Source organism: Oncorhynchus masou, chromosome 28 (assembly GCF_036934945.1).
Source record: "Oncorhynchus masou masou isolate Uvic2021 chromosome 28, UVic_Omas_1.1, whole genome shotgun sequence".
In the NCBI taxonomy this organism is placed as follows: domain Eukaryota; kingdom Metazoa; phylum Chordata; class Actinopteri; order Salmoniformes; family Salmonidae; genus Oncorhynchus; species Oncorhynchus masou.
The window spans coordinates 83,998,178-84,015,062 of record NC_088239.1 but is presented as its reverse complement, the minus strand read 5'-3'; the positions used below and the strand labels follow the sequence as shown (position 1 = coordinate 84,015,062).

The 16,885-nt window shown below is 41.7% G+C and overlaps 1 protein-coding gene across 2 annotated transcripts; it reads left to right on the top strand.

Moving 5' to 3' along the window:
• Positions 1 to 8,018: 8,018 nt before the first annotated feature.
• On the top strand, positions 8,019 to 16,798 carry LOC135518420 (asparagine--tRNA ligase, cytoplasmic-like). Of its 2 annotated transcripts, none has more exons than XM_064943592.1 (15): positions 8,019 to 8,198; positions 8,902 to 9,002; positions 9,139 to 9,204; positions 9,414 to 9,506; positions 9,785 to 9,874; positions 10,047 to 10,125; positions 10,410 to 10,480; positions 10,609 to 10,695; positions 10,898 to 11,119; positions 13,416 to 13,615; positions 14,453 to 14,588; positions 14,834 to 14,947; positions 15,528 to 15,659; positions 15,931 to 16,062; positions 16,282 to 16,798. In XM_064943592.1, exons 1-15 carry the CDS (start codon positions 8,156 to 8,158, stop codon positions 16,411 to 16,413), a joined length of 1,698 nt encoding a protein of 565 aa, XP_064799664.1. In that variant the 5' UTR covers positions 8,019 to 8,155; the 3' UTR covers positions 16,414 to 16,798. The 2 variants fall into 2 exon arrangements, with proteins under 2 accessions (XP_064799664.1, XP_064799665.1); XM_064943593.1 differs by having other exon boundaries at positions 8,020 to 8,198; positions 8,920 to 9,002.
• Positions 16,799 to 16,885: the final 87 nt, after the last annotated feature.

Genomic DNA, 16,885 nt, shown 5'->3' with positions numbered 1-16,885 from the left:
GTTATGGGATTTCATATATTGTCATTGAGTATGGGGCATCACCATTTTAAAATGCTTCATCACTTAGAAAACACTTAGTTTTTTTCCCCCCTTTTTCAAATTAGGCCCAATACACACTTCATTTGTAGTCTTTGCTCACTCTGATTTGCGGCCTATTTAGCCCGGTTCACTATATTTTACTGATACATTTATGAGAAAAAAAATAAGAAACCTGCACACTGCTCTTGCTACTATCACTGCTCTTTATTACCTTTAAAGAAATATAACCATGTGCATTTCAGAAATATTCTTATAAAGTGTGAACAAAAAAGTATTAATCACGTCTGTGTAACGTGTATAGAAACGAACAGAAATACTCTATTCCAGGGGGACAGCTTCCATCCTGAGCCATGAAAAAGAGGACTTCCAAGAAGTCTGTGTTTCAGACTGAGCCGTGTATATGCCACTCCACAGAGGATTATCTAGAAAAAGAAGCGGAGATGAGCAATAGGTTTCTAAGAAGAGGCTACTCTCCACAATGTGTGAATGAAGCTCTTAATTTGGCATTAGGGAAAACACGAGATGAACTGATACAAAAGAATACCCACTAAAGCTAAAGAACACGCTGTATTGTTGATTTGACTTGTTGTTCACCACCCCATACACTTTGAACTCGCGTAAAGTGGGAGATGCTGTCAAGAAACCCTGGTATGTTTTATTATCGGACCCAGCTTTGCCAGCTGAATTTAGGAATCCACGATTTATTGTACGTATAAGAGGTTGCAATTTACGCAATAAATTGGTCCATGCCAACTGCCAGCCACAAAAGAAAACGAGCCAGGCTCTTTCATGCCCTCTTCCGAATGGTAGCTATAAATGCAGAGGTCGCGCACAGTGCAACAATATGATGAAGTGTGAATATTTTTCCCACGTACAGCAAACGATTCCAAATGAAATTACATTTCTACCTTTAGATTTTGTGGCATAAAAGAAAGTTACGATATCAGACCGGGGGAGGTGATATAAATAATACTCTTGAGTTAAAGGGAATGTTTTGGGATTTTCACCCTCCAGACATTATTTCCTAAAGGTCTTAATGATGAAACGCCTATGTATGTTATGTTGTAAATGTGAACATGAATTAATGCCACCATTTCAGATTACTTTGACGTTTTTCTTGCGCTGTTCCCAATGATTTATAAAAAGTTGCTTGATGGGTCGATGTCCTCATTGTGGTTTTACAGACTTATTTAATACGTTTTATGTACACACTTAATTTTAATAATTATGAAATTAACATATTTTCCCTCGACTCCAACCCCCATTCGATACATTGAACGAATGTGGGTGGAGCTATGTATACATAACGGTGCTAATAATTTTTTCAAAACTCACAAAAGCTCTGACTAAGGCCTTGAGGTCGATACATAATAAAGGGCAGTGATACGAGCCAGAGCAGTGGTACTAACCAGAACAGTGATACGAGCCAGAACAGTGGTACTAACCAGAGCAGTGGTACTAACCAGAGCAGTGGTACTAACCAGAGCAGTGGTACTAACCAGAACAGTGGTACTAACCAGAACAGTGATACGAGCCAGAGCAGTGGTACTAACCAGAGCAGTGGTACTAACCAGAGCAGTGGTACTAACCAGAGCAGTGGTACTAGCCAGAACAGTGGTACTAGCCAGAGCAGTGGTACTAACCAGAGCAGTGGTACTAACCAGACAGTGGTACTAGCCAGAACAGTGGTACTAGCCAGAGCAGTGGTACTAGCCAGAGCAGTGGTACTAGCCAGAGCAGTGGTACTAGCCAGAACAGTGGTACTAGCCAGAACAGTGGTACTAGCCAGAACAGTGGTACTAACCAGAGCAGTGGTACTAACCAGAGCAGTGGTACTAGCTAGAGCTGTGATACTAGCCAGAGCAGCTATACTAGCAGTGATACTAGCCAGAGCAGTGATACTAGCCAGAGCAGCAATACTAGCAGTGATTCTAGCCAGAGCAGTGATTCTAGCCAGAGCAGTGATACTAGCCAGAGCAGTGATACTAGCCAGAGCAGTGATACTAGCCAGAGCAGTGATACTAGCCAGAGCAGTGATTCTAGCCAGAGCAGTGATACTAGCCAGAGCAGTGATACTAGCCAGAGCAGTGATACTAGCCAGAGCAGCGATACTAGCAGTGATACTAGCCAGAGCAGTGATACTAGCCAGAACAGCGATACTAGCAGTGATTCTAGCCAGAGCAGTGATACTAGCCAGAGCAGCGATACTAGCAGTGATTCTAGCCAGAGCAGTGATACTAGCCAGAGCAGCGATACTAGCAGTGATACTAGCCAGAGCAGTGATTCTAGCCAGAGCAGTGATACTAGCGGTGATACTAGCCAGAGCAGTGATTCTAGCCAGAGCAGTGATACTAGTAGTGGTACTAGCCAGAGCAGTGATACTAGCCAGAACAGCGATACTAGCAGTGGTACTAGCCAGAGCAGTGATACTAGCCAGAGCAGCGATACTAGCAGTGATACTAGCCAGAGCAGCGATACTAGCCAGAGCAGTGATACCAGCCAGAGCAGCAATACTAGCAGTGATTCTAGCCAGAGCAGCGATACGAGCAGTGATACTAGCCAGAGCAGTGATTCTAGCCAGAGCAGTGATTCTATCCAGAGCAGCGATTCTATCCAGAGCAGCGATACTAGCAGTGATTCTAGCCAGAGCAGTGATACTAGCCAGAGCAGCAATACTAGCAGTGATTCTAGCCAGAGCAGTGATTCTAGCCAGAGCAGTGATTCTATCCAGAGCAGTGATTCTAGCCAGAGCAGTGATACTAGCCAGAGCAGCAATACTAGCAGTGATTCTAGCCAGAGCAGTGATACTAGCCAGAGCAGTGATTGTAGCCAGAGCAGTGATTGTAGCCAGAGCAGTGATTGTAGCCAGAGCAGTGATTCTAGCCAGAGCAGCGATACTAGCAGTGATACTAGCCAGAGCAGTGATACTAGCCAGAACAGCGATACTAGCAGTGATTCTAGCCAGAGCAGTGATACTAGCCAGAGCAGCGATACTAGCAGTGACACTAGCCAGAGCAGTGATACTAGCAGTGATACTAGCCAGAGCAGTGATTCTAGCCAGAGCAGTGATACTAGTAGTGGTACTAGCCAGAGCAGTGATTCTAGCCAGAGCAGCGCTACTAGCAGTGGTACTAGCAGTGATACTAGCCAGAACAGCGATACTAGCAGTGATTCTAGCCAGAGCAGTGATTCTAGCCAGAGCAGTGATTCTAGCCAGAGCAGTGATTCTAGCCAGAGCAGCGATACTAGCAGCGATACTAGCAGTGGTACTAGCAGTGATACTAGCCAGAGCAGTAATTCTAGCCAGAGCAGTGATACTAGCAGTGATACTAGCCAGAGCAGTGATTCTAGCAGTGATACTAGCCAGAGCAGTGATTCTAGCCAGAGCAGTGATACTAGCAGTGATACTAGCCAGAGCAGTGAATCTAGCCAGAGCAGTGATACTAGCAGTGATACTAGCCAGAGCAGTGATTCTAGCAGTGATACTAGCCAGAGCAGTGATTCTAGCCAGAGCAGCGCTACTAGCAGTGGTACTAGCAGTGATACTTGCCAGAGCAGTGATACTAGCAGTGATACTAGCCAGAGCAGTGATTCTAGCCAGAGCAGTGATACTAGCAGTGATACTAGCCAGAGCAGTGAATCTAGCCAGAGCAGCGATACTAGCATTGGTACTAGCAGTGATATTAGCAGTGATTCTAGCCAGAGCAGTGATACTAACCAGAGCAGCGATACTAGCAGTGGTACTAGCCAGAGCAGTGACTCCAGCCAGAGCAGCGATACTAGCAGTGATTCCAGCCAGAGCATCGATACTAGCAGTGAATCTAGCCAGAGCAGTGATACTAGCCAGAGCAGGGATACAAGCAGTGATACTAGCCAGAGCAGTGATACTAGCCCGAGCAGTGATTCTATCCAGAGCAGTGATACTAGCCAGAGCAGTGATACTAGCCAGAGCAGTGATACTAGCCAGAGCAGTGATACTAGCCAGAGCAGCGATACTAGCAGTGATTCTAGCCAGAGCAGTGATTCTAGCCAGAGCAGTGATACTAGCAGTGATTCTAGCCAGAGCAGTGATTCTAGCCAGAGCAGTGATTCTAGCCAGAGCAGCGATACTAGCAGCGGTACTAGCAGTGATACTAGCCAGAGCAGTGATTCTAGCCAGAGCAATGATACTAGCAGTGATACTAGCCAGAGCAGTGATTCTAGCCAGAGCAGTGGTACTAGCAGTGATACTAGCCAAAGCAGTGATTCTAGCCAGAGCAGTGATACTAGCAGTGATACTAGCCAGAGCAGTGAATCTAGCCAGAGCAGCGATACTAGCAGTGGTACTAGCAGTGATATTAGCAGTGATATTAGCAGTGATTCTAGCCAGAGCAGTGATACTAGCCAGAGCAGGGATACAAGCAGTGATACTAGCCAGAGCAGTGATACTAGCCAGAGCAGTGATTCTATCCAGAGCAGTGATTCTATCCAGAGCAGTGATTCTATCCAGAGCAGTGATTCTATCCAGAGCAGTGATACTAGCCAGAGCAGTGATACTAGCCAGAGCAGCGACACTAGCAGTGATTCTAGCCAGAGCAGTGATTCTAGCCAGAGCAGTGATACTAGCAGTGATTCTAGCCAGAGCAGTGATTCTAGCCAGAGCAGTGATTCTAGCCAGAGCAGCGATACTAGCAGCGATACTAGCAGTGGTACTAGCAGTGATACTAGCCAGAGCAGTGATTCTAGCCAGAGCAATGATACTAGCAGTGATACTAGCCAGAGCAGTGATTCTAGCCAGAGCAGTGGTACTAGCAGTGATACTTGCCAGAGCAGTGATACTAGCAGTGGTACTAGCAGTGATACTAGCCAGAGCAGTGATTCTAGCCAGAGCAGTGATACTAGCAGTGATACTAGCCAGAGCAGTGAATCTAGCCAGAGCAGCGATACTAGCAGTGGTACTAGCAGTGATATTAGCAGTGATTCTAGCCAGAGCAGTGATACTAACCAGAGCAGCGATACTAGCAGTGGTACTAGCCAGAGCAGCGATACTAGCAGTGATTCCAGCCAGAGCATCGATACTAGCAGTGAATCTAGCCAGAGCAGTGATACTAGCCAGAGCAGGGATACTAGCAGTGATACTAGCCAGAGCAGTGATACTAGCCAGAGCAGCGATACTAGCAGTGATACTAGCCAGAGCAGCGATACTAGCAGTGATACTAACCAGAGCAGTGATACTAACCAGAGCAGTGATACTAACCAGAGCAGTGATACTAACCAGAGCAGTGATACTAAACAGAACAGTGATACTAAACAGAACAGTGATACTAAACAGAACAGTGATACTAAACAGAACAGTGATACTAAACAGAACAGTGATACTAAACATAACAGTGATACTAACCAGAGCAGTGATACTAAACAGAACAGTGATACTAAACAGAACAGTGATACTAAACAGAACAGTGATACTAAACAGAACAGTGATACTAAACAGAACAGTGATACTAAACAGAACAGTGATACTAAACAGAGCAGTGATACTAGGACAGAGCAGTGATATTAGACAGAGCAGTGATATTAGACAGAGCAGTGATACTAAACAGAACAGTGATACTAAACAGAACAGTGATATTAGACAGAGCAGTGATATTAGACAGAGCAGTGATATTAGACAGAGCAGTGATACTAGGACAGAGCAGTGATACTAAACAGAGCAGTGATATTAGACAGAGCAGTGATATTAGACAGAGCAGTGATACTAAACAGAACAGTGATCCTAAACAGAACAGTGATACTAAACAGAACAGTGATACTAAACAGAACAGTGATACTAAACAGAACAGTGATAATAAACAGAACAGTGATATTAGACAGAGCAGTGATACTAAACAGAACAGTGATATTAGACAGAGCAGTGATACTAAACAGAACAGTGATACTAAACAGAACAGTGATATTAGACAGAACAGTGATACTAAACAGAACAGTGATACTAAACAGAACAGTGATACTAAACAGAACAGTGATACTAAACAGAACAGTGATACTAAACAGAACAGTGATACTAAACAGAACAGTGATACTAAACAGAACAGTGATACTAAACAGAACAGTGATACTAGGACAGAACAGTGATACTAAACAGAACAGTGATACTAAACAGAACAGTGATACTAAACAGAACAGTGATACTAAACAGAACAGTGATACTAAACAGAACAGTGATACTAAACAGAACAGTGATACTAAACAGAACAGTGATACTAAACAGAACAGTGATACTAAACAGAACAGTGATACTAAACAGAACAGTGATACTAAACAGAGCAGTGATACTAGGACAGAGCAGTGATATTAGACAGAACAGTGATACTAAACAGAACAGTGATACTAAACAGAACAGTGATACTAAACAGAACAGTGATACTAAACAGAACAGTGATACTAAACAGAACAGTGATACTAGGACAGAGCAGTGATACTAAACAGAACAGTGATACTAAACAGAACAGTGATACTAAACAGAACAGTGATACTAAACAGAGCAGTGATACTAGGACAGAGCAGTGATATTAGACAGAACAGTGATACTAAACAGAACAGTGATACTAAACAGAACAGTGATACTAAACAGAACAGTGATACTAAACAGAACAGTGATACTAAACAGAACAGTGATACTAAACAGAACAGTGATACTAAACAGAACAGTGATACTAAACAGAACAGTGATACTAAACAGAACAGTGATACTAAACAGAACAGTGATACTAAACAGAACAGTGATACTAAACAGAACAGTGATACTAAACAGAACAGTGATACTAGGACAGAGCAGTGATACTAAACAGAACAGTGATACTAAACAGAACAGTGATACTAAACAGAACAGTGATACTAAACAGAACAGTGATACTAAACAGAACAGTGATACTAAACAGAACAGTGATACTAAACAGAACAGTGATACTAAACAGAACAGTGATACTAAACAGAACAGTGATACTAAACAGAACAGTGATACTAAACAGAACAGTGATACTAAACAGAACAGTGATACTAGGACAGAACAGTATGCAGGGTTTTTTCTCATCTTTCTGTTTCCATGCACCTGCAAAAAAAGATGGCTCAGATGTGTGACTGCCTTTTGAACTGATACATTTATGAAAACTCTGTAAGCACTTGCTAATGCATTAAAACGTTGGTTGACTTTTTCCAAATTTTCAGTACAAAGATGAAATGCCCCTGACATACTCCATGCTCTTTGAAAACACCATCTACATGGAAACATTATTATTTTGCCTTGTTGTAGTGTATGGAATACTACATTTACCCATTTGGGTCACTGTAAGTACTTAATGTATGCAGTTTTAATGTTTTATTCATGATAACAGTTGGCTCGATAAGGGGAACATGTATTTGACTGAAATTCTGTGTTTATTTCTGGTGGTTTACAAAAAAACTCTGATATGAAATATATACTTGATCTGATGCATCTTCTCTACTCTTCTTTTTGTGATACAGTTGTATGAGAAACTGCACAGGGGTAAAGTTGAGCCACAGCCCACTGATCACACGACTGAAGACTTGTAAATGAACGAGACCCATACTTAAAATGTGAACTTCTCAACGTGATCCAGTGTTGTTGTATTCATCGAGTCCGGATGAATTATGAGATTAATTTATTATTCACAGCCACGGAGGCAATTTTCCATTGGAAGATTGGTTATTTAATTTTGTATTGATTAAAAATGGAAGCAACGTTTACCTTTTGTAATTGTCACATGCACAGGGTGTGTTAAACAGTACAGTGAAATGCTTAACTTGCGAGCTCTTTACATGATGCAATGGGTTGAATTAACTATGAAATAAGCACGAATCATATCTAGCCACATCTCTCCATCCATAAACCACAACTTAATGGTACTTTCGTCATTTCAGGGTGGAACTTAAATTAACGGGAACGAATCCACGTTAAGTTTACTGCAACCAGTCACCATTCACGAACTATCCGGAAATTGTATTCACCGTAAGCATGCGCACAAACCCCAACGAGGGCCAATTCATTTTCGTATTATTATTAGCTCGCTAGTAAATCCGTTAAAATATACACATTTGATACAATTTGTACGCGGGTATGGCAGAGGAGTTAACGAAAACCACAGGCGAACTCTCAGTGGGTAAGTTGATAACATGTCTAGCTAATTTACAGTCCTTGTAGCAATGTTGAAAGCATGCGATGTGTTGCATCAGACAGGTGTTGCTAGCTAGCTTTCATAGCACAAGTGATGTATATACATCATTGCATAGCTCAAGCTGATCTTGACTGTCTAGTTAGCTAAAACAAGCTAGCTAAATTACTACGCATCGGTGTGAACTCTGCTTTTGTTTTTCCCTGTACCCAAACATGTGGTAAAATGTCTGTGTCACGCTCCTGTTATCTAGCAAACGAGCATCTTGCCTAGCTAGCATAATCACTGTCATGCTTTAGTTCGCTGAACTAACATACATTCAGAATCAAGTTTTGAGTGTTCCGGGAATAATTAGTGGAACTTTCCAACAGGAATCTGTTCCAAAAACTTCGTAAATAACAAGGACGCTAAGAAACAACTCATACAAAGTAGCACTATCAATTCACCTTGTAAACTAGCTGCCGAATAGGCATTAACTCACCACGTAGATTATTCTTAATGTTTGTCCATAGGCAACCAGAGTGAGGACAGACATTTTTCAGAATAAACGTGATGAGTGAAAATGTATTGAAGTAGCCCACTCCATATCCGGTATCTTATTCTGCCGCTATACAACGTTGTTTGTTGGTGTCCTTGTAAGTTTTTGGAACAGATTATTGTTGGAAAGTTCCACAAATTATACCCACCCGAGTGTTCCCACTTCTTCCAGGTGAGTTGTATGTGTCTGACAAAGAAGGAAATGACCAGGATGGTGACGGAACAGAGAGGAAACCTTTCAAGACCTCATTGAGAGTAAGAGGAATCAGTGTTGTGTACCATGTTTTTGTGTTTAATTATGACTCCATCCAACATAACGGATGTGTCTACGTATCTTTGACTCAAACACATTTAAGTGCATTGCTCTAACAACAACTATTTGATTTCAAAGGCTTTGACATTTGCTGGAAAGGAACCATTCCCAACCATCTATGTGGACTCTCAGAAGGAAGGAGAGGTACACAGTTACATTACATTACATTACATTTACATTTAAGTCATTTAGCAGACGCTCTTATCCAGAGCGACTTACAAATTGGTGAATTCACCTTCTGACATCAGTGGAACAGCCACTTTACAATACACAGTTAGAAGCATTTGAAAAGCATTTGAAAAAATAAGTCATTTGGTTTCCCTGTTCTGATTTCATCTCCCCTATTACTCCAGCGTTGGGCAGTGATCTCCAAGACGCAGATGAAAAATGTGATCAAGTTATTTGCTAGAGAGCAGATGAAGAGCGACTCCAAAGACAAAAAGGAGGTACGTGGGAGAGGTGTCAGTGTGGGGAAATAGTCTGGGGCACGTTTATCCCAAATGGAACTCTATTCCTTATATAGGAACCCTATTTCATATACTTCTGGTCAAAAGTAGTGCTCTACGTAGGGAATAGGATGCCTTTTGGGATGCCACTATTACAATTATTCACACAGTCTTGTATTTGGCCATAAACTGTTGTGGCTATCGGTAAAACATTCACAGGCAGCAGTAGCCCATGTGAGCTGCTATTTATGTAAGTTATTTTCAACTTTGATTTAAAGGCAGAGGATTCTGAGAGACGAGAGAAGAACCTAGAAGAAGCTAAGAAAGTCACCATTGAGAATGACTCCAGCCTTCCAAAGCCCAAAACGGTCAGATCCACTATATTCTCCTTAGTCCGTATCCTGTCTAACTCATCTTACTATGTTTTGTGTTGTTTAAAAGGGATTTAAACAAATACAAATAAATGTTTGGAAATAAGAATCACATGTTTATCTTCCATTGTGTTGAAATATAGAAATGTAATCAACCTTTTCCCAACAGGTCAAAATCTATCAGCTGGAGCCTCTCCGAGGGGAGAGAGTGAAGGTGTTTGGTTGGGTGCACCGAATGAGAAAACAAGGTGAGGATTGTAGAACGTTGGTTAATGTGTGTCTAATGTCAGCATGCCACAGCACTGGAACTAGCTGATAACATGCAGGTTGTTTTTTGACAGTATAGTCTCAGGATTGTAATGCAGGGTGTTTTGTCCAGCCGTTTATGTCCAACAATGAAAATTCCCCCAAAAACGAACTGGGGGGGGCTGGATGAGAGGAGAGGGGCTTCATGGCTCATAGTGGATTTATTATCCACTATTTTCTATTTTACCCGGTAAGTTGACTGAACACATTGTCGTTCTCTTGCTAGGAAAGAACCTGCTGTTCATTGTGCTGAGAGATGGAACTGGTTTCCTGCAGTGTGTTCTCAACAATAAATTGGTAAAAAAAATATATATATTTTGTTGTCTTAAATTAACATTTGTTTTTTTTATTACAAAATGGAATAATATGCTTTCTTTTATTTGTTCTTATTTGTAAAACTATTTTTGTTTTTGTCTCCATTATAGTGTCAGTGCTACAATGCCCTGGTGCTGTCCACTGAAAGCACAGTGGCTCTGTATGGGACAGTGAAGCAAGTACCTGAGGGAAAGCAGGTACAGATTCTTCACTTGCTTACTTTAATTACCCAGATTAAACTGTCATATTTTCACTCAAACCTTCTTTTTTTTTTTTGACCAGGACTAGGCCCAATCTGGTTCTGTGAAAACTGTCCCTTTTTAATTGTAATTAGATGGTTTGTTATTTTATTATTAGAGCTATGACTGACAAGGATGCCCTCTCTTCCTCCTCCTCCAGGCCCCTGGTGGTCATGAGCTGCACTGTGACTTCTGGGAGCTGGTGGGTCTGGCGCCGGCTGGAGGGGCTGACAACCTGCTGAACGAGGAGTCTGATGTGGACGTTCAGCTCAACAACAGACACATGATGATCCGTGGGGAGAACGTGTCCAAGATCCTCCGGATCCGCTCCACTGTCACACAGTGCTTCAGGGATCACTTCTTCACCCGCGGATACTATGAGGTAACAATATGTTGAGAAGGGTTATTACCACAGCAAGCATGTTACTTGGAGTCAAACAGACAGGCCTGGATGAGATCTTTAAGGTCAGGGCCCTCCCCAAGGTACTAGGAGTCAAACAGACAGGCCTGGATGAGATCTTTAAGGTCAGGGCCCTCCCCAAGGTACTAGGAGTCAAACAGACAGGCCTGGATGAGGTCTTTAAGGTCAGGGCCCTCCATAAGGCTCACAAAATTCTCTTGACCCAAGCCACCCCCTGTACCCGGACTTTGAACTACTCTCCTTTGGGCGCAGGTATAGGGCACCCCTCAGCATGAAAAACACAACTAGACAATAATTTGTGCCAGGTGTGATATCCCTCCTAAATAGCTCGGACTAATGTTCCTATCGACTCCGTAAGGCCAGCAAGCTAGTCTTTTTTTATTTATTTATATATACAGTGCCTTGCGAAAGTATTCGGCCCCCTTGAACTTTGCGACCTTTTGCCACATTTCAGGCTTCAAACATAAAGATGTAAAACTGTATTTTTTTGTGAAGAATCAACAACAAGTGGGACACAATCATGAAGTGGAATGACATTTATTGGATATTTTAAACTTTTTTAACAATTGAAAAATTGGGCGTATAGTTCACAATTTCTAATAAATAAATTGAAAAATAATTGTTTCCACATATTTGATTGATTTTTAAACTGCACAGGACCAAGAAAAACATTTTAAATTAAGATTTTTCTCTTCAAGGAAAAAAAAATGACCTGAACTAACATATTCAACATTAAAAATGTAATTTGGTTGAGTGCAATAATTTTTGTTTAATGTGTAATTTATCTCATCTGTGGTAAGTTGCAGGTGCCTCCTGGGTAAAAATAGCCATTCAACCCGTTTTGAATAGAAAGACCTTTCTGCTCCATTGGACTCCATTGTAAAGGACAAGGATGCCAATATATTGGAGCACCTCATCTCCATCTTTGCTTATTGTATTTGTTGATGACATCATCAGCTAGGATTCCATCCAATTGGCCACAGATATTCATGCTAATGTTCTGTAATTAACATAAATAAAATATGCTAATTTTCCCACCAGTGGTGTGTTTCCACCAGACTTGTTGCAGATATAATTCAGTGTGTTATGACACAATGTACTTTTTCATGTACTGAATAAAAAGTTTCCATCTCTACCGATGGTTTTGTCAGAGGCCTCCGATGGTTTTGTCAGAGGCCTCCGATGGTTTTGTCAGGGGAGCTCTAGACCATGGCTGGCAGATACAGTGCAGGAAGGCTAGTCTACATGATGACATTATGGATAAGAGAGAGAATGGTTTTATTTGTCAAAACGGCAGTCAAGCATCGATCGTCATGTCACCAGAATTAGACCCTCGATATTTATTGGAAAGGAGCATCAAGATCACTGCACTTTCACCACCCTGTGACGTTTCTAAATAATTTATTCTGTAGCCTAATAAACTGCATGGTTTCCCCGAGTCCTACTGGGAGGATCACACACCATATAATTTGCGGGACTCCAGTTTATTGATGTTTTAATGTTTAATCTCAGTATTTCAGCATAAAGACGTTTCCACTTCAGTTTCTCACAAAATTTAATTTTACAGACACAAAAAGATCCCACCATGTCGAACTAACAAATTATCTGTTGGATTTATAAAATTGCACTGAAACTACCTGCTTCCATCACAGCTGTTGTGTTTTTATTTAATGTGACTTGATTCACAAAGTGGATGGAAACGTGGTTAGTGTTAAAAGCTTTGAATCTTGAATTGTATATTTTCAGCCTTGTATTTTTTTCACCTTTATTTAACCAGGTAGGCAAGTTGAGAACAAGTTCTCATTTACAATTGCGACCTGGCCAAGATAAAGCAAAGCAGTTCAACACATACAACGACACAGAGTTACACATGGAGTAAAAAAACAAAGTCAATAATACAGTATAAACAATTCTATATACGATGTTAGCAAATGAGATGAGATAAGGGAGGTAAAGGCAAAAAAAGGCCATGGTGGCAAAGTAAATACAATATAGCAAGTAAAACACTGGAATGGAAGAATTTGGAAAGTAGAAATAAAAATAATAGGGTGCAAAGGAGCAAAATAAATAAATTAAATACAGTAGGGAAAGAGGTAGTTGTTTGGGCTAAATTATAGGTGGGCTATGTACAGGTGCAGTAATCTGTGAGCTGCTCTGACAGTTGGTGCTTAAAGCTAGTGAGAGAGATAAGTGTTTCCAAGTGTATGTTTACACTTCTTGTCTAAATCTTTTGATTTTTGAATTTGTTCCCCCAAAGATCACCCCACCCACTCTGGTGCAGACCCAGGTGGAGGGAGGTTCCACCCTGTTCAACCTGAACTACTTTGGGGAGGAGGCGTTCCTGACCCAGTCCTCTCAGCTCTACCTGGAGACCTGCATCCCTGCTCTGGGAGACACCTTCTGTATCGCTCAGTCCTACCGTGCAGAGCAGTCCCGCACTCGCAGGCACCTGTCTGAGTGAGTACTGGATTTGTTGTTTTCCTTTTGCTGTTATGCATATTGGAGTCATTCTGATATCAGAACAGGACCTTCGGAAACCCTTTATATTTATACAGGTTAGTTTCACTGACGACTTGTTCTTCAACAGACACTTTCTAGTGTTTTAATTAATAAGGATAAAACCCTTCTCAATTTCCTCCTAAAATGACATGCCCAAATCTAACTGCCTGTCGCTCAAGACCTGAAGCAAGGATATGCATATTCTCCATACCATTTGAAAGGAAACACTTTGAAGTTTGTGGAAATGTTAAATTAATGTAGGAAAATATAATACATTAGATCTGAAAAGTTAATGGAAAGAAGAAGAAGAAAAAAAATTTGTACCATCTTTAAAATGCAAGAGAAAGGCTATAATGTGTTATTCCAGCCCGGGTGCAATTTAGAATTTGGCCACTAGATGGCAGCAGTGTAACTTTTTTATATATATATATTTTTTACTGATCAATGAACCATTGCATTTCTGTTCAAAATGTTGTATCAAGACTGCCCAACTGTGCCTAATTGGTTTATTAATACATTTTCAAGTTAATAACTGTGCCACTCTCCTCAAACAATAGCATGGTGTTATTTCACTGTAATAGCTACTGTTAATTGGACAGTGCAGTTAGATTAACAAGAATTTAAGTTTTCTGCCCATATCAGACAGGTCTATGTCCTGGGATTTTTTGTTTGTTACTGACAACCTCATGCTAATCACATTAGCCTACGTTAGCTCAACCGTCTCGTGGGGGACACACCGATCCCTTAGCGGTTAACGTGGGTTATGTAGTTATACTATGTGCCCTCCCTCTGTAGGTACACTCACATAGAGGCAGAGTGCCCATTCATGACCTATGAGGACCTACTGAGCAGGCTGGAGGATCTGGTGTGTGACGTGGTGGACAGAGTTCTGAAGTCTCCTGCTGCTTCTCTACTCTACCAAGTCAACCCTGTACGTCTGTTTTATTGGCAGCTCTTAGTTCTCTCTCACACCCCTTTTTTCTCTCTGTCTCTAACTGTCTGTCTCTGTCTTGTTCACTGAGATGGATATATTCTTATAAAAGTTTATGTTGAAATAATGTTTCCTTTTTGAGATTCAAGTTTCCTTGATCTTTTAGAATCCTTGTATGGTGGTGAAAGGCTAAACATGAGGATAGCACAGTGCTAATGTGGCCTGTCTTTTTCCGTCCTCCCCAGGACTTCAAGCCCCCCAAGAGGCCCTTCAAGAGGATGAACTACTCTGAGGCCATCATCTGGCTGAAGGAGCACAACATCAAAAAGGATGACGGGACCTACTATGAGTTTGGAGAGGTACATTTGACTATGAATAAATTACATTTGATAAATGTTTTTTTTTTTTTTTACCTTTTTATTTAACCAGGCAAGTCAGTTAAGAACACATTCTTATTTTCAATGACGGCCTGGGAACAGTGGGTTAACTGCCTGTTCAGGGGCAGAACGACAGATTTGTACCTTGTCAGCTCGGGGGATTGAACTCGCAACCTTCCGGTTACTAGTCCAACGCTCTAACTACTAGGCTACCCTAGTACCACAGTCAATTATAATCACTCCTAATTACTATCTCCCTCAGAAATAATATTTGGACAGTGTCGATCTGTGGTTGTTTGAAGACATTTTTAAGGCTGGTATCCAGGACAGATGTAGCCACGTCCTGGACTACATATCACTTTCAATGGAGAACCAGCATATTTGAGTCCATAGTTACTAGTGATACAGTCTGAGTAGGAAGAGAATGGCCATTATATAAGGTAGCTCAGTGTTTAAAGTGGCTAGTTGTGTCTCCACCAGTGTATTGTTCAGTGGATCTTCTCTTCATCCAGCTCCTGTTATTATTGTGATGTTATAAAACCATCTCCCTCCTTGGTTTCAGGACATCCCAGAGGCCCCAGAGAGGCTGATGACTGATGCCATCGGTGAGACCATCCTGCTGTGCCGCTTCCCGGCTGAGATCAAGTCCTTCTACATGCAGCGCTGTCCTGAGGACCGACGCCTCACCGAGTCGGTGAGTCCCTGACCGGCAGAGAGCTTACGTCACGGAAACCATGACCTGAAAAACCACATCTCAGAGAAACCATCATGAACCTTATCCAGGGCCTGATTCAAACATGTCTCTGGGTTCTGATCCAAGATCAGTTTTGTCCTATTAGATAATAATGAATAAGAATATGGACAGGGGGAGCTGATTCGAGATCAGGACTCCTTCTCTGAGAGGCTTTTTGAATATGGGCCCTGAAAGACATCCTCATTGTTGTCCCTGCTGTTCCTCTCCCCAGGTGGATGTGCTGATGCCTAACGTTGGAGAGATAGTTGGAGGGTCTATGAGGATCTGGGATGCTGAGGAACTGCTGGAGGGATACAAGAGGGAAGGCATTGACCCAACACCTTACTACTGGTACACTGACCAGGTATGTACTCAGCCAGGAAGAGAGAATCAGACCTGTAGATCTTATTAATTTAAGCGATAAAACACAAGGGGGCTTTGCTTCATTGCGATTTTTAGTATGGCTGCTGGGGTCATAGGTTAGACACCCTAGTGTTTCTGGAACTGTTTCATGAGAAGAGAATCTGTTAGACATTTTTGATAGTGTGTTTTCCTTAATAATGTCAACATTTGTGTCTTCCAGAGGAAGTATGGTACCTGTCCCCATGGTGGCTATGGGCTCGGCCTGGAGAGGTTCCTAACCTGGCTGCTGAACAGGCACCACATCAGAGACGTGTGTCTCTACCCCCGCTTCATTCAGCGCTGTCGACCCTGAACTCAACTACCCTGCCCCCTGCTGGAGATGGATCACACTGCGCTTGAAGAGGCCAATATGTACATCCCAAATGGCAATCTATTCCCTATATAGTGATATTTTTTTTTACCAGCGCGCTATCCCTGTATAGGGCCCTTATTTTTTTACCAGGACCAAAGGTAGTGCACTATATAGAGAATACAGCTCCATTTTGGGACAAAACCCATCTTACTGCATTGCAAAAGGCCAACATACAAGGCTCGAGATCTAAGACAAGAACAATTAATTACAGTAACAAATCCCTGCAAATGTAAGATTTGAAATGTGTTTTCAAACAAGAAATTCATGCTGTCTTGCTAATAATATTTGTCTGCCAATAAATGTATACTGCATACGCTACAATATCTATCTGGAATGTTCTGTGGAGACACGCGTTCTGTTTCATCTCTTGTGTATTGTGGCAAATGACTGGTCCACTACTGTTGCAATAATC

What these genes read in the sequence shown, in the direction of transcription:
- LOC135518420 (XM_064943592.1), top strand. Translation starts at nt 8,156, where the DNA reads ATGGCAGAGGAGTTAACGAAAACCACAGGCGAACTCTCAGTGG. An exon ending in CACAGGCGAACTCTCAGTGG is followed by an intron (nt 8,199 to 8,901) that starts GTAAGTTGATAA and finishes TACCCACCCGAG; the next exon opens with TGTTCCCACTTCTTCCAGGT. An exon ending in CTTTCAAGACCTCATTGAGA is followed by an intron (nt 9,003 to 9,138) that starts GTAAGAGGAATC and finishes TTGATTTCAAAG; the next exon opens with GCTTTGACATTTGCTGGAAA.